At 49.4% G+C, this 23,009-nt stretch overlaps 1 protein-coding gene and 1 long non-coding RNA gene across 5 annotated transcripts in view; both read left to right on the top strand.

Moving 5' to 3' along the window:
• MAGI3 (membrane associated guanylate kinase, WW and PDZ domain containing 3) overlaps positions 1–8,678 on the top strand; it is a 54,724-nt gene extending 46,046 nt beyond the window's left edge. The window contains exons 17-23 of one of the 3 annotated variants that reach the window (XR_010723833.1): positions 1,923–2,016; positions 2,101–2,221; positions 2,822–2,965; positions 3,764–3,902; positions 4,344–4,407; positions 5,143–5,232; positions 5,648–5,735. Coding sequence is in view for 2 of the 3 variants with exons in the window: in XM_066204221.1 (XP_066060318.1) it covers positions 1,923–2,016; positions 2,101–2,221; positions 2,822–2,965; positions 3,764–3,902; positions 5,648–6,723 (1,574 nt within the window). In the remaining variant the exon portion in view is untranslated. Of the gene's footprint in view, positions 1–1,922; positions 2,017–2,100; positions 2,222–2,821; positions 2,966–3,763; positions 3,903–4,343; positions 4,408–5,142; positions 5,233–5,647 lie in introns of all 3 variants that reach the window. The other 2 variants (XM_066204222.1, XM_066204221.1) reach the window with 2 other exon arrangements.
• A 6,947-nt stretch (positions 8,679–15,625) lies between these two features.
• On the top strand, positions 15,626–22,043 carry LOC136301194 (uncharacterized). Of its 2 annotated transcripts, none has more exons than XR_010723809.1 (11): positions 15,626–17,512; positions 17,612–17,653; positions 17,742–17,881; positions 17,990–18,068; positions 18,146–19,130; positions 19,209–19,250; positions 19,341–19,510; positions 19,589–19,667; positions 19,745–20,829; positions 21,434–21,636; positions 21,798–22,043. It is a non-coding gene; the product is annotated as an uncharacterized lncRNA (long non-coding RNA). The 2 variants fall into 2 exon arrangements; XR_010723808.1 differs by having other exon boundaries at positions 17,742–17,911.
• Positions 22,044–23,009: the final 966 nt, after the last annotated feature.

Here is a 23,009-nt window from a genome sequence, read left to right as displayed (position 1 = left end):
CAAAATACAGAGATAAAATCAGAACCTGGGGAGACTCAACAAAGAGAGGAAAGAACCCCTCAGTAGCAGATGGTAAAACCAGAGTGAAGATCAGTCAGAAAAAAATCCTTGCTTTAGAGGAGCTGGAGTTGGTGTGTTTCAGATGTAAAGAGTTTTGTGACAATGAAGGAGAAAGAAGCAGAACCGGTTCCACTGGAGTGGGAATATATCTCTACTTCAGAATTCCCTTTGATGTAGCTGAAGAAACAGAGTTCAGCTCCGGTAGAACCCTGTATGGTGGGGGAATCCAGCATGGATTGTGGGTGAGTCAGGGCTTCAGGCACTCAGGGAGAGAGCTGAGCCTCTCAGGGCTGGTTCACACCCAGGAAAAGCCAGGATACAGCTCCAACGACGCAAAATGCCCTTTTGCTAGAAGCTGTTGAGCCTCACAAGGCAGGAGCCCTGATAGAGTTTGCTGTTCCCCAGCTTTGTCCTCAGAGTGGCAACAAAGCCTCTGCCTGGTCCCCTTTCCTCCCCTCAGGCTTTCAGAGACCTGTGATCTTTGCTTTTCATGGGAATAAATGAATTCCCTTCATGCGCCAGAAGAGATTCTTTAACATTTTTCACAAAAGCAAGAGCCTGTCAGCTTTTGTCATGTATTAGCTGGGAACACACAAGAGGAGGCTGCAGAGAGGGCTGCAGGATTTGTACAAACAGATGGCGTTTTTCTTGCCTATGCTTCTAAATTAAAAATATGAGGATAAACCAGGAGTAAAAGTTGACATTTTGTCTCTAGAGAAAAACCTCTTTAAGGCATGTCATGGGAACAGCACCAAGCAGTTCTGTGGAGGGCTCGGGAGGTCTCACATACCTAAGAATCTCAGTGTAATATGCTTTAGATTTCCCTTCTCTCAACATTTTTGAGCCCTTTTTGTATTTTAGTGAAATTTGTTTGTTCTTAATTAAGAAGTGCAGTAATGTGCTGCACCTAATGTGGCTGGGACATCTCTAGTTTTGGTGCTGGGAGTGATTTTTTTTTTAAATCCTTTCAGGAAAAGGACTTGCTAGTTTCTATTCGAGCACAAAAGTCCATCTTGGGCCATTGGTTGCCATAAAGTTCTGGCTAAGAGGCAGCTTTTTGCATAGACTGTGGTTCTTTATTCTTAAGTGGGAGTGTCATATTTTTATCCAGAAACATGGTGCTTTTTCCGGAAACGCACTGGATTTATTGTAAAATGCACACTAACAGTATTTTCCGTGGAGGGGAAAATAATAGGAAGTTGTTTTTAATGGTTTTATTAAAATCTTGGGTCTTGCTTAGGAAGAATGCAAAACACTTTAAATTTCCTCTTGATTGCCTGCCAGTGAGCTCCTCCCTGCAGTGTGGCTGTGGGACCAGTTCCTCACCTTGTCTGGAGCTGGGCAGTGGAAAACTCTGTTGTGCCTTAAATGACTTGGCAATTTCCCTTTCTTTGATAGGGCCTTCACCTCCAAATCCCCATTTCTCCTGCGGATCCTCATTCCCTTACCATTACAGAGGGGTGTTTCTTAAATGGACATTGTTTTTCATCTCTTTATAAAATTTTACAATAATGAATCTCTGGACCAATTTCATGGATCTGATCATCCCTGAGCCCCTCTGGTGTTTCATCAAGTGGCAAACAGGCTAAAACCCTTCTGTTCATGTCAGGATCCACCCAATTGTGTTAGTATTTCCTGAGGAAAAGCAGAGTAAAAGAATAAAAAATAAAATTCCTAATAATTTATTCCATAGAACTAATGAGCTGTACTTGTGTTCCTGGCTTGGAAAATCTTCTGTTGTGCCCACACGAGCTCGGCTTAGCCCATCCCAAGGTATCACAACTGCAGTTCCTTGGGAGCAGTGGCATTGTCCTGGCTGTAGATTTGTGAAGGTGTGACTGTTCATTTTGTTTGGATTTTAGAGCAACGTGGTCCTCCATCAGGAACAAACTCGGCCAAGCAGAGCCCGGCCCCACAACACCGACCACTGGGATTGGCACCAATCAACCCTGACAGGTTGGGAAAATGGGCTGGGAATGGTGGGAAAAGCTTGGTCAGAGGGATTAATGTGAAGGTAACATCCACATCCTTTCACCATAGGGGGGCTACAGAAGGTGAAGCTGGAAAAGAAGTTTCTAGTAGTTACCGGCTGTCCTGGCCCGAGCACAAACACATGGCACAGTTGGATGCTGCTTCAGGAGTTGGCAGCCGTCATTCCCAGGTACAAAAATCCCTCCAGAGGGTGTGGAGACATAAGGAATACGCATCCATCGAAGCGCTCCAGTGGCACTGCCCCAGAATTCTCAAAAGCAGAATGTTAAAATATTTCCCTGTCGGATACGGGTAGAACACTTGCATATAAAAATGTACTGAAGTGTCTCACAGAATGTTTTTGCTCTTGTTTTAATTGTGATTATCTCCTTAGGGTAGTTGAACAGTCATTGTGGTTATGAAAGAAACACAAAATGATTGTGATGGGGCGACTATGCACCCTTTGGCAAAGTTTCTTCAAGAATTTTGTGTCTGTCTCGGACTTAGAAGGAACGATGTTCTGAATGTTTAGGCTTATATTAAAACCATTACCCTGAGTCACCCCAGAGTTGGGATGAATGATGTTTAAGTGCTCAAAATATAAAAATATTGAAATGTTTTTCTAGAAAAACAGAAGGTTAAATCTGCCTACAGGTTCTCATCTCTTTCTCTCTTCTTTCTTTTTTAAAAATTTTTTTTCCTTTTTTTTTCTTTTTTTCCTTTTTTTCCCTTTTGTTTTCCTTTTTTTTTTTTTCTATTTTTTTGTTCCTCCCTCTGACTTCCTGCACAGAATCCTGGCTGTTTCCCAGTGGAGTTGGAAAGGGGCCCTCGAGGATTTGGATTCAGCCTCCGGGGAGGGAAGGAATACAACATGGGCTTATTCATCCTCCGTCTGGCCGAGGATGGGCCGGCAGTCAAGGATGGGAGAGTCCATGTAAGTTTGGCTTCTTCTAATCAATTTGTTGGTGCAGTCTCTACGTTAATTTACCCAGAGTGGTGACCTCCTTTGTCGGAGTGTCTTAAACAAAACCCAGGAAGCCTCTTCAGGCTGCTGATATTACATACTGGTGACATCTGTTGGCTGCTGTGTGCAGTGCTAAATAGGCTCCTGCTCCCTTTTTTCCCATTTCTCTCCCAATTTCCCCTAATAGAGAACTCTTTTTGGGGTATGCTATTCCAGCCCCTTTCCAGCAGCAGGGGAAGTTAGCACGAGCTGACATTTCCTACCTTGTACTTGAGAGAGTTGTTTACTGGCTTCAAGACCTCACCGCTGATCTCTCCAACCTGAAATAACAATTCCTTTCCCTATATCAAACCCGTTTGTGCCGTGTTCAGCTTGGCAGTGGCTGTAAAGAAGGTGCTGTGTCCTCCCCTGGATAAGGTGACCCCGGACAAATGTGCCCCCTCCACACCACGATGCAGAACACAAATACATTCAAGCACATCCTGTATCTGCCTCATCACTTGTAAATAAGTAGAAGATGTGGTTAGGGTCTCTGGAATCTTTTCCTGAGCAGATGACCTCTCTGCATCTCTGAACACCCAGACCCTGGGGTCACATCCTGTTTGTCATCCATGGAATGGCATCACTGATGCCCGCTGGATTTTAGGATTTTAGCATGAGAAGGAAAACAAAAGCATCTGCCTCTATTATTTTTTCTTTCTAAATTAAAAACCAGCTCACAGTGTCAAGAGGTTCCCAAAGACTAATCTGCTGCTCTTTTTTCCTCAGGTTGGTGACCAAATTGTGGAAATTAACGGAGAGCCTACCCAAGGAATCACTCACACACGAGCCATTGAGCTGATTCAGGCTGGAGGAAATAAAGTTTTGCTGCTGCTGAGACCGGGGACTGGATTGATACCAGATCACAGTATGTTGTCTTGAGGGCTGTTTGGTGTTGAGGGCGCAAGGCAGGGAAGTAGAGTGAGATAAGGAGATTCTGCTGCTTTTTCACTGCAGTAGTTGGCAGTAGCCTTTGTGACAGCTGTGCATTCATTATGGAATTAAATTAAAAATTAAAATATAAAAATTGAAAATTATCTGTTTTCAAATAGGAATATTTAGGGTGAAATTAACATATGACAAGTATGTAGGGGTATTGCAGAATCTGAAATTATTCCATATTTCTAATTAGTTTCTCAGCTCTGTCCAAACTAATCAAGTTTTTCTATAAAAATATGCTGATTAACCCTGACTGCCTTTTAATTTAAATGAAATTTCTCTGTGCTACAGTACTGTTAAAATTTTATTTCTGTACATATTTACTTCTGTTTTTAGCCTTCTAAATTATGAAATGCTTTGTTTTTCAAAGCCAAAACTTCAGGAAGCAGGAAAGGGACAACATTACTCACCAAAGGGATTCGGTTTGATTCAAGGTGATTTCTGCATCTATAAAAGGAAACCACAGTTTTGTTGGCCAAAAAAAAGCCTCAGGAAGGACAGCAGAGTAAATGTTTGCACGAGCCACAGAGTTCAGAACGTGATGGCTTTGGGTCTGACTCAGTCCCGAGACTGCAAATCAGAGACTTCCGGGAGTGGCAGCATTTTAAAGCAAAGAACATTTCATTTCCTAAAGATGCATTTTAATCTTTATAACTCCTGATGCTGACATCAAGGTGCTGATGGTTAAGCTTCCTAAATTGTAGGGTCACTTCTTCTGATAAGGAGTTTTTCAGTCGCAGTGACCAACCCTGAGTTTATCCTTTCAAAATCCCAAACACATAGTTTGTGCTATCAAATACTTTGTGTGTTCAGTCACTTACTGGCATTCACTCAAAGGGTAAAATCTGCTTAGAACTGTCTCAATTTGTTTTGTCCCAAGAGCTAGAAAAGGGTCCTGAGCATCACTCCTGGCCCCGCTGGTCACAGAATTTTCCTGAGCTTGAGGGAGAAACAGAATCAGACAGAAGGGAACCATGTCCAGGCCAGCCCTCTGTCTAGAATGGGGCCTGGGATGAGGTGAAGAAAGTGGTGGAGTGGGGATGGGTTTATTGCCTCTTGCCTTGCTGTTAATCCCACATTTCTGATTGAAATCTTGCTTGCTGTACTCTGTGATTTTTTTTGTTGTTGTTTTCGTATGTACTTCTGGGCTTTTTCTCTTCTACCTTCAGGTTTGGCTCCTTCCAGTCTGTGTCCCTACGTGAAACCTGAGCAACATTAAGGGCTTTCAGTGCTTTTCTTGGTTTTTCCTTAAAGACTTGGTAAATCTACATGTCTTGTTTCATCTCTTCCTATTTTTAAAGTGCAAAGCTATGAATAACCCGAACTTTTCACTGTTTCAGTTTTCTTTAGGCATAGCAATTCTAGTTTGTTTGGTTTTATTAAACATCATAGATCAGGGACCTTTTAATGTGAAATCTTGCTGTGAAGGTTCTAAAATTGTTTTGATCCAAGACCATGTCAGTCCTGCAGGGATCCAGCATTCTGAGCACTAGATTTTTTTTTTTTTCCAAAATCACATCCTCAGGGTTGTTGTAGAGCAACACAGTACAGAAATCTGGTTAAAGCAAGCTTTTAAAATATGCCACTCTGTAGTGTGTTTTGAATTGAAGTCAGCAGTTTGCTGATTATTACCTTTTGTTGTATTTAATCAAATCTCTTGCTGTTTGCTTCCAGGTGATTGGGATAGCTACAGTCCCGCTTCATCAAATGTAATATATGAAGAACAGTCACCATTATTATCTTCATCTTCCCATTCGGCTTCCCCGTCTGAAGTGTGTTATTTAGCAGTACGAGGAGAAGCTTTAACCAGAGTTCAGCTGTCTGAGGAACTGGAACAAGCAGAGAACACTGTGCCTGACAAGATAAGCACTTTAACTGAAAACCAGTGTGAGAGGAAGCCTCAGTCTTCTCCCCAGAGAACAAAGAACAGATGGGAATGTCCCTCGAGTCCTGGGTTTGGAATCACTAAAGGTAGTTCAGAAGCAGGGACCAGAAGGGGCAAATCTGCCAGTCCAGCAAAGTCAGGGGCTGCTGAAGGATACCCTCACATGGGATTCCACAGCCCCAGGAAAAGGGATCCTGAGAAAAACAATTTCTCACATAAATTTGACAGTTCCAGGAGTGAGAGTAAAACCACAGAAATAGGGATGAAAAATAATGACAGAAAGGAGTCTTCCAGTGGAAATCGAGGAAGGTCAGCAAGTCCCCAAAGGCATCTCGGCAAGCCAGGAAGCACAGAAACGATGGGAAGGATCCAAGGTAGAGCGTCCTATGGTGATAAGGAAACTGTTGAGCACTTGAAAGGTGGGAATGGTAAACCAGAAGTCACCAGGAAAGGAATGAAGCAGAAGACCCCAGGAAAGTCAGAAGGGTGTTCTACAGGCCACCATTACCCAGTGTTTGATGGGCATAACCTTCCCTTCAGGGACTCCAGGAGAAATGCCTCTGAGGATGATTTATTAACCAAGTCCAGCTCTGGACACACCGGTTCCAGCAGATTCAAAACCTCCAGCCTTTCCAATATCCCTCTGCTTTCCACGGAGAAACAGAGGGTGGAAACACAGGAAGCTCTTACACTGAACAGACACCATGGAGAGAGACAGGTGGAGCTGCCCAATGAAACCAAAGAGGGAACTTCCCAAACTGAGACGTATTCTCCAGTAAGGAAAACACTGATAACTCCTGGGCCATGGAGAGTCCCCAGTGACTCTAAAGGCACCCCAGCAGGAGTGCCTGGAAAACGGGTGTGACTGACTGACAGACACTGTTTTTTAGAACATGATTTGATCAATTTTCCAGTAAGGGTCATTTAAAGCATTGGTTCTTCTCACACAATTGTCTTTTTTTTTTTTTTCCTCAGAAACTGGTTAGAGGGGGGATGTATTTGATTTGTACTTAAATTATCTAAGCTCCATGAAGGATTTTTTCAGATTGCTTCAGTGAAACCCTTCCATGAGCTGCTGTTCCTGTGTCCCTTTGCAGACTATGTCTGCTGCTCCCAGTGTTGCACTGCTGCAGCGTCCCCGAGTATTGTGAACTCTGAACAAAGTTATTTAATGCCTCTATTGCCGATGTGATCCTGACTCACTTTCTGTTCTTGTGCCAAGCTATCCACTGTAGCCAGTCAATCTAACCCTTCCCACGTGGATTCCAGTCACAGATAAGGCAGGTGTGGGCTGAACCGGGTGTTTTCTCTAGAGCAGGTTGCTTGTTTACATCAGGAAACCACATGTTCTTGCTGGGTCCAGGAGAACACTGGCAAGGTGGTTCTGTCAGTTCCAGGGCAGCAAATGAACTGCTGATGCTGCTCAGTTCATACACAAAACCCTGTAGCTAAATACGGTATTTGACATAATTTTGTAAATTTTGCTTTTTCTGACACAACAAAATCACTTCAGTTCCTTGATTCATTCACAGGGTTTTGGGTTGCAAACATCCGTGAGAGGAAAGAAAATTCTGGGTTCTGTTAAATAACACAGTTTCTTTTGGTTTCACTCGTGGCACCATGGCACCCTCAGCCTCAGTGTGGAGCTGATACTGAAGTCCCATCTTCAATTATTTAATGCTAGTTAGGAATTGGGTTTTTTCCCTTTTGTCAAGGTCAGAACTGACCTTAGGACAGACTCAGCTGCCGCAGCAGCTCTGTCAGTGAAGTTCTTGCCTGTATATTTTAGAACTCTCCCCTATATACTATGAATGCGTGATCAAGGAGTGTTGATGACAAACAGGATACAGGAGACACACCATCTATGGTCTGGGCTGGCAGAGATATTTTAAAGAGGGATGTTACCACCAGAGCCTACTGACACATCACTCCTATGGCTGTAAGAACAGCAGAAATGGAAGGGTGTTAATTTATTCACAGTTTTAGTGATTATTTCCTGACATCTGAGATTTTTAATGACTGCCAAAAAGTGGTAAAAGGATACCCTTGGTCCAGTTTGGTGGAGAAAGAAGAGTAGATGATTGAGCTTTACTTACCTAAAATGCAAACATGATTTACTCTTTGCAAGTGAATATCTTGTTTTGGCTTTGAAGCGTTAAATATTTTTAAAGGCTAACAAAGCACAGTGAGGCAGTTCTGAGTGCAGTTCTTCACAACTACAGCTGACTGCTCCGACACCTTTTGAAGTAAGACTTTGGGAGTTCAAAAGGCTTTAAAGCAGCTCTGAACTATGTTCACCTGGTTGACACCGGGTGAGCCATTGACACCAGGTTTGCTGTGTAGCATGGCACATACTAATACTCCCTGGGTGGAATATGACTGTGAAATATTTAATACTATTAAGTAGCTGGTGTAGATATTGCCCTGTGTTCTTTCCCAGAGGTTGGTTTCTGTTGAGCTATGTGGACTCAGCCTGACCACCAAGTACAGTGAGAAATCCAGTCCTTTAATTCCAGATGAATTAGCCCCACTGAAATGATCTCTCTGCCGTCAACTCCTCTCTATTTTTCTGTATGTTCATGTGACCTGATAATGTCTTACCTGTGTGTGATTTCTCCTTCCATAGACCTCATATCTGTACTTCCTGTATCAGACTTAGCCATGTGGCCTTGGAATGCTACGCAATGTATGGATGTACTGGGTGTAAATGTTTATATATTGTACAGCACCTTTATACAGACTTCTGAGGTTCTGACTAGAGAAAGACCTGTAAATCGCTCATTATTTTTTATATAGATATTAAAAACAAACTCCAGTTCATGGCCTGTTGGTTCTGCACTGTCTAAACCAGGTTCTTGGTTGGCTTTCAGGGGTGGGATCCAGGTTTTACCCACAAATATGCTGCTTATTGGAAGTCTTTGATCCCCCATTCAAAAAACAAATGTTTAGCAAAGATGGTATAAATATCATAAACTTCTGTTGACAGTACAGTGATGAAGTAAGTAATTTTATTTGTACATTTTTCTGCTACTTTGGTTCTTAATAACTGGAAATCCATGGATTTCTGGGTGATTGCCAGTTTTGTAAGAGCTGCACGGTGAGGTCAGCATTCTGAGGGAGGCCCTGGCACAGCTGCCAAGGGCAAGGAACGTGGAGCATCCTGGGGCTTCTCCCACCCGAGTTTCTCCCGGAGCGTGCTGCGTGTCGTGCCGGATGTTTAACCCGGGTTTGGGGTGTTCTCCTGCAGTCCCCGCTCTAACTGCTGCCCCTGAGCCCCGGCCTTGCTCTGTCCCAGCACTGAACCTGGCAGGTGGGTGTGCTTTTCCAGCCCTTTAATCCCACGGGCAATCCCAGATTCCCGGAGCTCCCCGAGGCACAGCCTGGCCTCCCTCCCTGGGAGCTGCACCTCAGTCTGCCTGGACCAAGGACATCCTGTTTGAGACTTTATTCCTGTTGTTTTTCCTCTTGCAGGTTGTGGGCAAAAAGGAGAGAGCCACTAGGAAGCGAAGCCACTGGAAGGCCTTATCCCAGTCCAAGGTTCCCACTTTTCTCTCTGACTCCTGGATAATTGCCTGACCGTTATCAGAGACCGTTTGATTTCCTGCCTTTTCCAATAAATCGTTGCTTTCAGCTGGAGTGTGTTCTTGGTGTCATCCTCCTCCTCCTCCATGGATTTGTAAATAAAGTTCCTGACTTTTGCAGAGTCAAATTTTGTTATTTCAGGAATTGTGGCTCTCTTGTTCCATTGAAACTTGCCAACTCTGCTGAGAGTTTCAGATGTCCAATACAAATAAGATTTGAGTTCGTTTGGATTGTTAGTCCCACAAAACAGATAATTCTTGGATAGGAGTTGAATTCCCACTTCCCTTTAAAATCAGAGCAGAGGAAGCAGATTTTAAATCATCATTCCATGAACTTCCACCAATTTCATGACTGTTCAATCAGCACCATGCTGCCATTTTTTCCTTTCAACCCCTTAACAGGTCTCATTCCACCCACGCACAGTATTACCAGCAGTAATTTGGTGTCGAGGTGTATTTCAGAGGTAGCAATAAAACAAATTTGACATTTTATTTTGTAGCACTCTGCACCTCCTTGTTTATTAACAAAGAAATCAGAAACAAAGCAAACAGAAAAAATCCAAAACAAAAGTCGCCACAAACACCGCCCCCCAAGAAAAAAGAGAGAAAATATGCCAATATTATTAAATAAAAATTGAATCTTTACCCCTTAGAAAACCAGGCTCATTTAATTCCAATTCATTATGGTTCTGATGTGTTAGGTAAATTAATTCAGATAGTTTAAAATATAAACAAATACAAATTTTAAAAAGAAATACAAAAATAGAAAAACATAAGTAACAAAAAAGGAGATATAAAATACAAAAATTATCAATTATATAAATAGATATAATACTTATTATTGCATGTGAGGTGTATTATATAGAGTAGGCATAGATATGAATATAAAAGTTAAGGGGTGATGATAAAATATAAAAATAATAAATACAAAAAATATTGGAACATAAAGGCTTTTTTGGTTTGAATTTGGTGAGAGGCAGAATTCTTGCAGTTGTGGTTGGGGGTCTTTTGGGGCATTTATTTGAGAGGATTTTTGGAAGGGCATTTTTGGCCCCGTTCTTTTTGGCCTCTGTTCTCTGCCTGTCCCCTACGCGCGTGGCAGCCCCCGGCCGAACTGTGCGGCAATGCTGCCACCGTGTGGACAGAGAGCGGTACTGCAGCTGCCCCCCGGCAGCCCCGGGCCGGACTGTGCGGCAATGCTGCCATCCTGTGGACAGAGAGCGGTACTGCAGCTGCCCCCCGGCAGCCCCGGGCCGGACTGTGCGGCAATGCTGCCATCCTGTGGACAGAGAGCGGTACTGCAGCTGCCCCCCGGCAGCCCCGGGCCGGACTGTGCGGCCGTGCTGCCACCGTGTGGACAGAGAGCGGTACTGCAGCTGCCCCCCGGCAGCCCCGGGCCGGACTGTGCGGCCGTGCTGCCACCGTGTGGACAGAGAGCGGTACTGCAGCTGCCCCCCGGCAGCCCCGGGCCGGACTGTGCGGCAATGCTGCCATCCTGTGGACAGAGAGCGGTACTGCAGCTGCCCCCGGCAGCCCCGGGCCGGACTGTGCGGCAATGCTGCCATCCTGTGGACAGAGAGCGGTACTGCAGCTGCCCCCGGCAGCCCCGGGCCGGACTGTGCGGCAATGCTGCCATCCTGTGGACAGAGAGCGGTACTGCAGCTGCCCCCGGCAGCCCAGGGCCGAACTGTGCGGCCGTGCTGCCACCGTGTGGATAGAGAACGGTACTGCCGCGCTCCCTCGTGCCCGTTCCCGATGCGCGTGGCAGCCCTGGGCTGTGAGCTCGGGGACAGTGCTGCCGCCCGACAGTGTAAAGCTTGCGGGAAAATAGGCGGGAAAAATGCAGGAACCCCGGGTGCATGGCAGGCGACTGCCTGCGCGCGACCCCAACCACGGTGCCACCTGGACACAATTTTCCGCAGCGTTTCCAGGTGCGCGGACACGGGCTGTGGGCTCAGCGGCGCATTGGCCGTGTTCAGGCGTTTTATTCAGTTAGGTGCCTCTATGAGGAGCACGGGGGGGGGGGCGCCTTAGGTGTGCCACTAAAAAGATGGCGTCGCGGCACAGCGCGACGCGCTTGACCTTCCAAAGATGGCGGCCAAAATGGCGGAAAAGCGGCAAGGACCTCAGCGGCGTCCACCCGACTGCCTGCACGCGACCCCGACCACGTCGCCGCCTAAGCACGATTTTCCACAGCGTTTCCAGGTGTGTGAACACGGGCTGTGGGCTTAGCGGCGCCGTGGCCGTGTTCAGACAGTCGATTTAGTCAGGCGCCTGTGTGAGGAGCTTGGGGGTGCCTTAAGTGTGCCACAAAAAAGATGGCGGAACAACCGGAAATTGCTTCACCCACAACCAAGATGGCAGCGAGGAAGGGCGGAAGTCAGGTGACGCCACTTTCACGATGGCGGCTCGGCGCTACGCTCTTGACCTTCCAAAGACGGCGGCCAAAATGGCGGTACGGGGCAAGGACCCCAGCGGCGTTTTCCTGACTGCCTGCGCGCGACCCCGACCACGGCGCCGCTCTGGCGCAATTTTCCGCGGCGTTTCCAGGTGTGCGCACACGGGCTGTGGGCTCGGCGGCGCTGCGGGGGGGGTTCAGGTTTTTTATTGACTCAGGCGCCTGGGCGAGCAGCTGGTGCGGGGGGTCTTAACGGTACCCACACAAAAGATGGCGGATCAACCAGATTTTTCGGCGGATTTTCGAGGGGATTTTGGGGAATTTTTAGGAAGGTTTTTTGCGGCAGTTTTGCGGAATTTGGGGGGGACCGTTGGGGGATTTTGGGGGATTTTTTGGGGACATTTGGGGAATTTTTGCGGGATTTTTGGGGGGAGTTTGGGGGGGAATTGGGGGATATTTGTGTAATTTTGTGGGGATTTGGGAGGATTTTTGGAATAGAGCCTAAACTAAAGGCTTTTTTGTTTCGGTCTGGTTGCTGGCAGGGCTCTCGCAGGTGTGCTCGGGGGTCTTTTGGGCCATTTATTCCGGAGGCTGTTCGGAAGGGCATTTCTGGGCACGTTCGTTTATGGCTCCGCTCCGCGCCGCCGCGCGGCAGTGCTGCCACCCTGTGGGCAGAGAGCGGTAGTGCAGCTTCCCCCCCGCCCGGCCCGCCCGATCTGTGCGGCAATGCTGCCACCGTGTGGGCAAACAGCGGTAGTGCAGCTGTCCCTCCCGCCCGTCCCGCCTGATCTGTGCGGCAATGCTGCCACCCTGTGGGCAAAGAGCGGTAGTGCAGCTGTCCCTCCCGCCCGTCCCGCCTGATCTGTGCGGCAATGCTGCCACCCTGTGGGCAAAGAGCGGTAGTGCAGCTGTCCTACATGACCGTCCCGCCGGAGCCGTGTGGCAGTGCTGCCACCGTGTGGGCAAAGAGCGGTAGTGCAGCTGTCCCCCCCGCCCGTCCCCGACGCGCGTGGCAGCCCCGCATTGTGAGCTCGGGGGCGGCGCTGCCGCCCGCCCGCCCGCAGCTCGGGGCCGAAAGGGAGGGAAAAAGGCAAGGAGCCCGGGCGCGTGGCAGCCGGCTGCCTGCGCGCGCCACCCGGACCCCGGAGCCGTCCGGGCGCGATTTTCCGCGGCGTCTGCGGGTGTGCGGACACGGGATGGGGGCGCAGCGGCGCCGCGGGCGGGCGGGCGGGAGCCGGGCCCGCGCCGGCAGGCAGCGGCGGCGGCGCCTCTCTCTGCCGAGGTCCCGCCGCGCCCGCCGTGCCGGCCGCCTGTCTCGCTCCGCACGTTCCCGCCGCTCTCCGCCGCGCCCACACGCCACCCCCGCGGCCCTCCGGCCCGGGGAAATGGAGGGAAATACAAAAGCCTTAGGGCAGAAGAAGTCGGCCGAGCCGGCCCGCGCAGGGCCGTGAGCAACCTCGGCTCGGCTCAGCTGTGAGGGGCGGGGCGGGGCCGCGGGCGATGGTCCCGCCCCCATCCCGGGCAGCGCGGGGCGGAGCCGGGGCGGGCTCGGGGCGGGCTCAGGGCGGAGCCGGGACCCCATCGGGGCGTTCCTCACCGAGCCCATAGAGCAGCAGCTACTTCCGCCACCCTTTTGAATCCCCGCGATTGGCGGGCTCGCTGAGGCATCGGCAGTGCTGATTGGACAGCGGGCCCCGGGAACCGCCCCCGCCCCCCGGCCCGCGCTGAGGGCCCGGGGCCTCCGCCCTCAGACCGGCTCCGGCTCCAACCCGGCCCGGGCTCTGCTCCGGTCCCCCCGGCCCGCCCTGAGGGCCCGGGGGCTCTGCGCCGAGACCGGCCTCGCCCCTCCCCGCCTCGCCCTGTAGTAGATTTCTGTTTGGTTTGTGGGAAGAAACAGGTGTGAGAAGTGAGATTTGTGCTGGAGAGGTGCTGCTGGGAAGAAAGGATGGAGTAAATCTGCTCCAAGGATGTGCGATGAAGAATTCAGGGTCAGAGGTGGGCAGTATTTATAAACTGTCTCCATATTTCCCTGTATCTCTGGGTGTTTGGATTGAGCCTGGGATTGTCAGCTATGTTATAAACAAGCCAACCCGGCTACTGAACTCCCAATGAACGTTTGGAAACCCTTGCACAGAAAGACAAGGTAGTAATGATTCCAAAGGAGAAAATGTAAATGAAGGGTAACGATTGCTGGGAAATTTCCTTAGGAATTGTGAACCTCACACAAACGGAATTTAGGAGGTGGAATCCCAGTTTCAGCCTTGGGCACGTGCAGGAGAAGAGGGATCCTTATTCACAGCAAGGAAAGCCCGGTGCCCCAGCGTGTCAGTGCACACAGTGCAATGTCCAGGAAATGAGCAGCAGGGACTGGCAGCAGCTGCAGGTGAGAGCTGTCACAGGCTGATTGAGGGGACAGAGCAGCCCCAGGTGAGAGCTGTCACACTGATGAGGGGACAGAGCAGCCCCAGGTGAGAGCTGTCACACTGATGAGGGGACAGGTGGAAGCTGTAAAGGATAACGAGGGGGCGGGTCCTGCCAGCACTGCTTTAAGAGGGGAGCCCGAGCTCAGTTTGGCACGGAGCTGCAGGAGGAGAGGGGTTTATGCTGGGCTCCCAGGTGAGGCTCATGGAAGGATGGTGAGTTCATCTCACAGGGGCTGGGGGAGGCCTTGGGCGTGGAACATTACTTCAGGAGGTGCTGAGGGACAAACCTTTGTGCCGAGCAGCAGCAGCACAAAAGGTTGAAATAAGTTTTGGTTTGGCATGTAGTGATGGGATTGGCGTCTATGGTGTGCTAGTGTTGTCTAAAGGTTTAAACTTTAATGTTTGTTTTTAAAGTTTTAGGTTAATGAATTAATATAGGTTGCAAGACATGGGCTTTTTCCTTTTTATTTGGCTAGCGGGAGGTCTTTAACTTTGGGGGCGCTCTGGGTATATGTTCTGGAGTATTATTGAGGGGATTGGACGTGGGGTTGTTTTTATTATATTCAGTAGTTTGACTGGGGGTGATAAGAGTTGGCTTTTTTTGCTGGAATTTTTTTGGGGTTGTCTGTTTGAAAATTTATGTATTTATGCAGTTAAGTGTGGTGGTGTTTCTGATGTAACTTTTCAGCTTATGTTATTGTTTGTGTGTTTGAGGTGGTCCACTTGTCTTACGCCCTGACCGATTGGCCAACAGATCTGCTGAGATCATACATCGATGTTTGTTTTATTTCTTGTAGCCGAATAAGAGACAGCAGCCTGGTGACAGCAGGAAATTCCCAGAGGGCGAGGCAGCCTTCTGTGGCACCCGACATGGATTCTCATCCCCAGACATCCAAGAGATAAGTGGAGGGTTCAGAGCCACAGAGGGGATGAAAGTGGAGTGCTGGGTCAGGACTTGTCAGGAGGGGTTTTTGAGTCAGGTTTGGAGATAGGGATGTCCAAGATGTGCCAATTGAGAGTACAGGTGTACCAGCCCGACCCAAACCCGAAGGAGTAGCCCTAAAGACATGCCCGTTTCCCTGAGTGCGGGTACAGGCAGGAGCCCTTATGCAGGACAATGCCAGAAGGCCTGGCTGCGAGGTGTAGGGCTCTAAAGAAGTTGGGTTTAGAAGGGGGGAGGTGTAGCCACACACACAGAGGCTGAGGTAAAGGACTCAAGGACTAGAGGACACACGGTGAAAACCAGGGGAACAGGCTAGGATACAAGTCAGAGTACAGGTGTAGCGGCCCTCACAGCACTGCTACCAGCACACTTCCCCTGAGAGCAGGTGCAGGCAGCAGCCCTAGTGCAGGAACACACCAGAAGCTCTGACCTGTGCAGACACTGTCAGGCTAGGGCCAGGCAGGAAGCGATAGTGGGGAGCAGGATCCAGCAGGGCTGGGGATAACGGGGGTTTCCCGCCCCACCCACCCTGGGATTCCCTGTCTCTCCGCAGCCGGTGGAAGTGCTCCTGATTTCCCTCTCGAGGCGGCGGTTGGTAAGGCTTCGTGCCTTTTGCCACCGCAAAGAGTTCGGCTCTGTCAGCCTCTGCCCTGTCTCAGGGCCACGTTTCTTAGGGTAGGCAGGGAACAACTGTGGATGTACCTGTCCTGCGTGCGGGACAGCTCTTGGGACCCTAACGGTGTAGAGCGTCCCCGGCTGCAAGGTCTAGGGCTCTGAAGAAGCAGGGTTCAGAAGGGGGGAGGTTACAGTGATACACACAGAGGCTGAGGTAAAGGACTGAAGGACTAGAGAACACACAGTGAAAATCAGGGGTACAGCCTAGGATACAAGTCAGAGTACAGGTATCCCGGTCCTCACAGTGCTGCTTCCAACACTGTTTCCCTGAGAGCAGGTGCAGGCAGCAATCCTAATGGCAAGGCAATGCCAGAAGTCCTGAGAGGTGCAGGCAGTAACCCTAAGCTAGGGCCAGGCAGGAAGTGACAGTGGTGGGGCCGAGTCCACAGGGTTGAGGTTCACCGGGGATGTCCACCCTGCGTTCCTGTCCTGCTCTAACCGGGGATGCTCACAGCCCTAATGGAGGCCACGGTGGGTGGGCTCGGTGCCAGTAATGCCTCTAAGGCTTTGGCGCTGCGAGCGTCAGCCTCCGAGCTCAGCTGAAGCACACACGGGGCCCGAGGACCCGGTCCTGCTTAAGAGACGGTGAGTAGCAGAGCTGCTGGTTTTTGGCTGATGTGCAGCTAAGATTATGCTTTGATGTTTGGTTTTCTTTATTGTAGCTGACTAGGAGACAGCAGGCAAGTGACAGGAGGAATTTCCCAGAGGCATAGGCGGCCTTCTTTGGGACCCGGCGTGGATTCACCTCCCCAGACATCTGAGAGATAAGTGGAGGGCTCAGATCCATAGAGGGGATGAAAGCGGGGTGCCAGGCAGGGGTCACCGGGAGGGATTTTTTGAGTCAGGTTTGGAGATGGAGGGGTGCAAGATGTGACCCCTTAGACTAGACAAAGGGAAAGTTTCATTCTGGATCACAGTGCTGAGATGTGCAGGGCAGAGCAGTCCCAGGGTGTGTTGTGTCTGTTGTGCACTCTGTGTCTTTTGGGCGTCTTGTGTTTCCTGTCTTTTCCCTTAGCCCTTCGAGGGGCCTATCAAAACTCCTGGCATCAGTCTTAGCATTTCCCATCTCTGTGCTCCTCAGCCAGGTGCTTTTGACTTTGGTGCTCGGACACTCATCAGAATCCATCTGTCTTCAGCATCATCCAGTCCGATGCCTTTTCAGGTCTTGTTCTGAGCTGTATTGACAGCCGTGCACCGCCCTGATCCATTCCGGCGGGTTAGGTCTTGTGAGAATGCAAAGACAGGCAGAGGATTCTCTGAGCCTGGCCAGCTCACCTTCCATCTCACCTCGGTCATCTCATTCATAGTTCTCTGGACCCTCAGGGTCATTCTTCTTGCCAGAGTTTTCTGTCCCTGTTGTGTCCCCTTGTTTGTCCTGTACTGTGTCACGGGTGTTGGTGTGTGTTTGGCCTGGAGCTGCTCTGCCTTGCTGCTCAGTCTGGGTGTAGGGGTAAAAGGACAAGTCTTGGGGACGTGAAATTTGTGATGTGGGGTGTAGTAGGGCTGTAGAGGGTATTCCTAGATTGCCACAAGATGTCTGGAGCTGTCAAGGTATCCTGCAGCACTCTGACTTTTGTCTGAACTTTGTTTCAGATGCAGAGGGATGAAATCTGTGGCAGAGCCCCCCATCCTAGGTGAGGGGCTCCCCTGAGAAGGTCAGTTATTGTTTGGATTTGCAGGGGAGGTGTAAATGGTGGCCGTGTTACAGCTCTGTTTTTTGTCTTTATTTTTAGGAGCTGAAGCCGGATCTTAGCTGTCAGAGTGACGTGGGCAAAGTGAGCAGTGATGGGTGGACAGGAGCAGTTGCTCTTGCTCAGGTTTTAGTTGCTGGTGTAACTTAGCCTCCGTTATTGTGTGTTTTAGGGAGTCCACTCGCAGGAGGCCGAGCTCCCCTCTCACCAACCGGACGACAGACCCGGGTCACCTCACCCGTGAGCCCTCCGGGAGCATTCCAGGAGTCTGCGATGGAGCCTTGATCTTCTCCTTGTGAAGGCCCCATCCAGGTAGGCTTGGATAACGGCCGAGGAGTTGAGGTGAGTCAGGGAGGAGAAGGAGGGAGGGTCCCCTCAAGTTCCAGCGCTGCCACGTCACCTTGTCTGCTCTTTACCCAGGCAGACCCTGCGACGCCGGCGTTGGCCTCTGAGCGCAGCTGAAGCACGGGGCCGAGGACACAGGCAAGCTTAGGAGACAGTGAGTAGCAGAATTGCTGGTTTCTGGCTGATGTGCTGCTAAGAGCACACGGTCATGTTTGGTTCTCTTTATTGTAGCTGACAAGGAGACACCAGCCTGGTTACAGCAGGAATTTCCCCGAGGGAGAGGCGGCCTTCTTTGGGACCCGGCGTGGATTCACCTCCCCAGACATCTGAGAGATAAGTGGAGAGCTCAGATCCATAGAGGGCATGAAAGAAGAGTGTGGGGTCACTAGCAAGGTTTTTTGAGTCAGGTTTGAAGACAGGGATGTCTAAGCTGTGACCCCTTAGGTTTCATCCAGGGAGAGTCTCATTTTGGATCACAGTGCTGAGGTGTGCAGGGCAGGGCAGCCCCAGGGTGTGTTGTGTCTGTTGTGCATTCTGTGTCTTTTGGGTGTCTTGTGTTTCGTGTCTTTTCCCTTAGCCCTTCAGGGGCCTGTCAAAACCCCTGGCATCAGTCTTAGCATTTCTGATCTCTGTGCTCCTCAGCCAGGTGCCTTTGTCTCAGCTGCTCGGACACTCATCCGAATCCATCTCTCTTCACAAGCATCCAGTCCGATGCCTTTTCAGGTCTTGTTCTGAGCTGTATCGACAGCCGTGCACCGCCCTGATCCATTCCGGCGGGTTAGGTCTTGTGAGAATGCAAAGACAGGCAGAGGGTTCTCTGAGCCTGGCCAGCTCACCTTCAGTCTCACCTCGGTCATCTCATTCATAGTTCTCTGGACCCTCAGGGTCATTCTTCTTGCCAGAGTTTTCTGTCCCTGTTGTGTCCCCTCGTTTGTCCTGTGCTGTGTCACGGGTGTTGGTGTGTGTTTGGCCTGGAGCTGCTCTGCCTTGCTGCTCAGTCTGGGTGTAGGGGTAAAAGGACAAGTCTTGGGGACGTGAAATTTGTGATGTGGGGTGTAGTAGGGCTGTAGAGGGTATTCCTAGATTGCCACAAGATGTCTGGGGCTGTCAAGGTATCCTGCAGCACTCTGACTTTTGTCTGAACTTTGTTTCAGATGCAGATAGTTGAAATCTGTGGCAGAGCCCCCCATCCTGGGTGAGGGGCTCCCCTGAGAAGGTCAGTCCCTGTTTCTGTTTGCAGGGGAGGTGTAAATGGTGGCCGTGTTACAGCTCTGTTCTTTGTCTTTATTTTTAGGTGGTAAAGCCGGATCTCAGCAGTCAAGCTGACGTGGGCGAGGTGAGCAGCGATGGGTGGACAGAAGCAGTTGCTATTGTTCAAGCCTCACTCGCTGGTGCAACTCTAAGCCTCTGTTATTGTGTGTTTTAGGGAGTCCACTCGCAGGAGGCCGAGCTCCCCTCTCACCAACCGGACGACAGACCCGGGTCACCTCACCCATGAGCCCTCCAGGAGCATTCCAGGAGTCTGCGATGGAGCCTTGATCTTCTCCTTGTGAAGGCCCCATCCAGGTAGTCTTGGATAACGGGCGAGGAGTTGAGGTGAGTCAGGGAGGAGAAGGAGGGAGGGTCCCCTCAAGTTCCAGCGCTGCCACGTCACCTTGTCTGCTCTTTACCCAGGCAGACCCTGCGACGCCGGCGTTGGCCTCTGAGCGCAGCTGAAGCACGGGGCCGAGGACACGGGCAAGCTTAGGAGACAGTGAGTAGCAGAATTGCTGGTTTCTGGCTGATGTGCTGCTAAGAGCACACGGTCATGTTTGGTTCTCTTTATTGTAGCTGACAAGGAGACACCAGCCTGGTTACAGCAGGAATTTCCCTGAGGGAGAGGCGGCCTTCTTTGGGACCCAGCGTGGATTCACCTCCCCAGACATCTGAGAGATAAGTGGAGAGCTCAGATCCATAGAGGGCATGAAAGAAGGGTGTGGGGTCACTAGCAAGGTTTTTTGAGTCAGGTTTGAAGACAGGGATGTCTAAGCTGTGACCCCTTAGGTTTCATCCAGGGAGAGTCTCATTCTGGATCACAGTGCTGAGGTGTGCAGGGCAGAGCAGTCCTGGTGTGTGTTGTGTCTGTTGTGCACTCTGTGTCTTTTGGGTGTCTTGTGTTTCGTGTCTTTTCCCTTAGCCCTTCAGGGGCCTGTCAAAACTCCTGGCATCAGTCTTAGCATTTCTGATCTCTGTGCTCCTCAGCCAGGTGCCTTTGTCTCAGCTGCTCGGACACTCATCAGAATCCATCTCTCTTCACAAGCATCCAGTCCGATGCCTTTTCAGGTCTTGTTCTGAGCTGTATTGACAGCCGTGCACCGCCCTGATCCATTCCGGCGGGTTAGGTCTTGTGAGAATGCAAAGACAGGTCGAGGATTCTGACCGTAGGGTTCTCGGGCATCCATCTCTGCATTTCTTGGGATAAGTCATCCCGATGGCATCTTGTTCCTGCAGGGTTCTCTGAGCCTGGCCAGCTCACCTTCCTTCTCACCTCGGTCATCTCATTCCGAGTTCTCTGGACCCTCAGGGTCATTCTTCTTGCCCAGAGTTTTCTGTCCCTGTTGCGTCCCCTCGTTTGTCCTGTGCTGTGTCACGGGTGTTGGCGTGTGTTTGGCCGGGAGCTGCTCTGCCTTGATGCTCAGTCTGGGTGTAGGGGTACGAGGGTAATAGTGCCGGGGGCTTGAAATTTGTGATGTGGGGTGTAGTTAGACTGTAGAGGGTATTCCTAGATTGCCACAAGATGTGTGGAGCTGTCAAGGTATCCTGCAGCACTCTGACTTTTGTCCGAACTTTGTTTCAGATGCAGAGGGATGAAATCCGTGGCAGAGCCCCCCATCCTGGGTGAGGGGCTCCCCTGAGAAGATCGATCGCTATTCAAGGTGAGAGTCACATATTTCACATTTTTTGGCACTCCAGTGCAGGCCACCTGCATTTACAGCTTCAAACAAGTGAGTCCCTTGGTAACCCCCCTGGGCAGCAGCTGGAGCCTGCTCCGGGCTGGGCTGCGGGAGCAAACACTTGTGGCTGACACAGCTCCACACTGAGGGTACTTGGGAAAACACCTGCCTTGTCCTGGATTGTTTTTGAGCTTTTTATACAAGGTTTAATTGTCAGCTTGGTAAAAATAAATGGGAAGGACTGAAAACATGTGGGGATGGCAGGTTATACACACCAAAGACAAGGTTTTTTTTAAAAATAACTGTGTGACTTATATCTTGAGACTCTCTTTTTTGGCCAGCTTTATTGTAAAAAATCTTATTTTTTATTTAGCTGCTTCAATAATGAATTTATTGTACAAATATGCTCTAGTGTCAGGAGCTTAAAGCAGTAACAGCAGTGTGCCACCTTTGGAATAAATCCCTGCGTCTCCTCAGACCTGCTGGTTTGCAGTAGAGTTTGTACACATTTCGCTGCAGCTGTGGTTCTTAATAACTGGAAGTCCATGGATTCTGGGTGATTCCCATAAGTTCTCCTATTTTGTAGGAGCTGCACGGTGAGGTCAGCACAGCTGCCAAGGGCAAGGAACGTGGAGCATCCCGGGGCTTCTCCCACCCGAGTTTCTCCCGGAGCGTGCTGCGTGTCGTGCCGGATGTTTAACCCGGGTTTGGGGTGTTCTCCTGCAGTCCCCGCTCTAACTGCTGCCCCCGAGCCCCGGCCTTGCTCTGTCCCAGCACTGAACCTGGCAGGTGGGTGTGCTTTTCCAGCCCTTTAATCCCACGGGCAATCCCAGATTCCCGGAGCTCCCCGAGGCACAGCCTGGCCTCCCTTGCTGGGAGCTGCATTTCAGTCTGCCTGGACCAAGGACATCCTGTTTGAGACTTTATTCCTGTTGTTTTTCCTCTTGCAGGTAGTTGGCGAAAAGGAGAGAGCCAGTAGGAAGTGAAGCCACTGGAAGGCCTTATCCCAGTCCAAGGTTCCCACTTTTCTTTCTGACTCCTGGATAGTTGCCTGGTCATAACTGGACAGAGACTGTCCCTTTGATTTCCTGCCTTTTCCAATAAAACCTTGCTTTCAGCTGGAGTGTATTCCTGGTGTCATCCCCCTCCTCATCCATGGATTTGTAAATAAAATTCCTGACTTTTGCAGAGTCAAATTTTGTTACTGCAGGAAGTGTGGTGCTTTTGTTCCACTGAAACTTCCCAACTCTGCTGAGAGTTTCCGATGTCAAATACAAGTAAGATTCGAGTTTCTTTGCATTGTTACTCCCACAAAACACGGATCATTCTTGGATAGGAGTAGCTGGACCTGTTGAATTTCCACTTCCCTTTAAAATTAGAGCAGAGGAAGCAGATTTAAATTTGTTGTTCCATGTACTTCCACCAACTTGATGACTGTTCCAAAAGTTTGCAGTGTTAGAAATGCCTAAGCTTGTTTTCCAGGCAAGCTGGGATTTAGATGTTATTTCTTCCTTTTATTTGATGTTTTTTCTCTCTCTGATTCTAGTAAGAGAATATATTTTTTTTTCCCAGTTTTCCATCCTAATTGGAGTTTTTGGACCTTGTAGGGCACATTTCCAAGGAAATTTACCAAATTCATGTTGGTAAAGCAGGAGCTATTCAGTATTATGCTGCCACTTTTTTCCTTTCAACCCCTTAACAGGTCTCATTCTACCCATGCACAGTATTACCAGCAATAACTTGGTGTCGAGTTGTATTTCAGAGGTAGCAATAAAACAAAGTTGACATTTTATTTTGTGCCTCTCTGAACCTCTTTGTCTATTAACAAAGAACTCCAAAACAAAGCAAACAGAAAAACAAAAACCGAAACAAAAGCCCCTACAAACACTGCCCCTTAAGAAAAAACAATGACAGAGAAAACATGCCAACATTATTAAATAAAAATTAAATCTTTACCCCTTAGAAAACGAGGCTAATTTAATTTTAATTCATTGTGGTTCTGATGTGTTAGGTAAATGAATTCATATAGTTTAAAAAATAAACAAGTCAACACAAATTAAATAAATACAAAAATAGAAAAATATAAGTAACAAAAATAGAAATATAAAATACAGTTTTAAGGGGTGAGAAAATCTCTAGAAAAGCTAAAGCTTTTACAGTAT

This window comes from Chamaea fasciata, unplaced genomic scaffold, assembly GCF_029207755.1.
Source record: "Chamaea fasciata isolate MVZ Bird 193981 ecotype frontalis unplaced genomic scaffold, bChaFas1.0.hap1 SCAF_25, whole genome shotgun sequence".
Classification (NCBI taxonomy): domain Eukaryota; kingdom Metazoa; phylum Chordata; class Aves; order Passeriformes; family Sylviidae; genus Chamaea; species Chamaea fasciata.
Note: the sequence above shows the minus strand (reverse complement) of the source record. Positions and strands in the feature narration are given on the sequence as shown.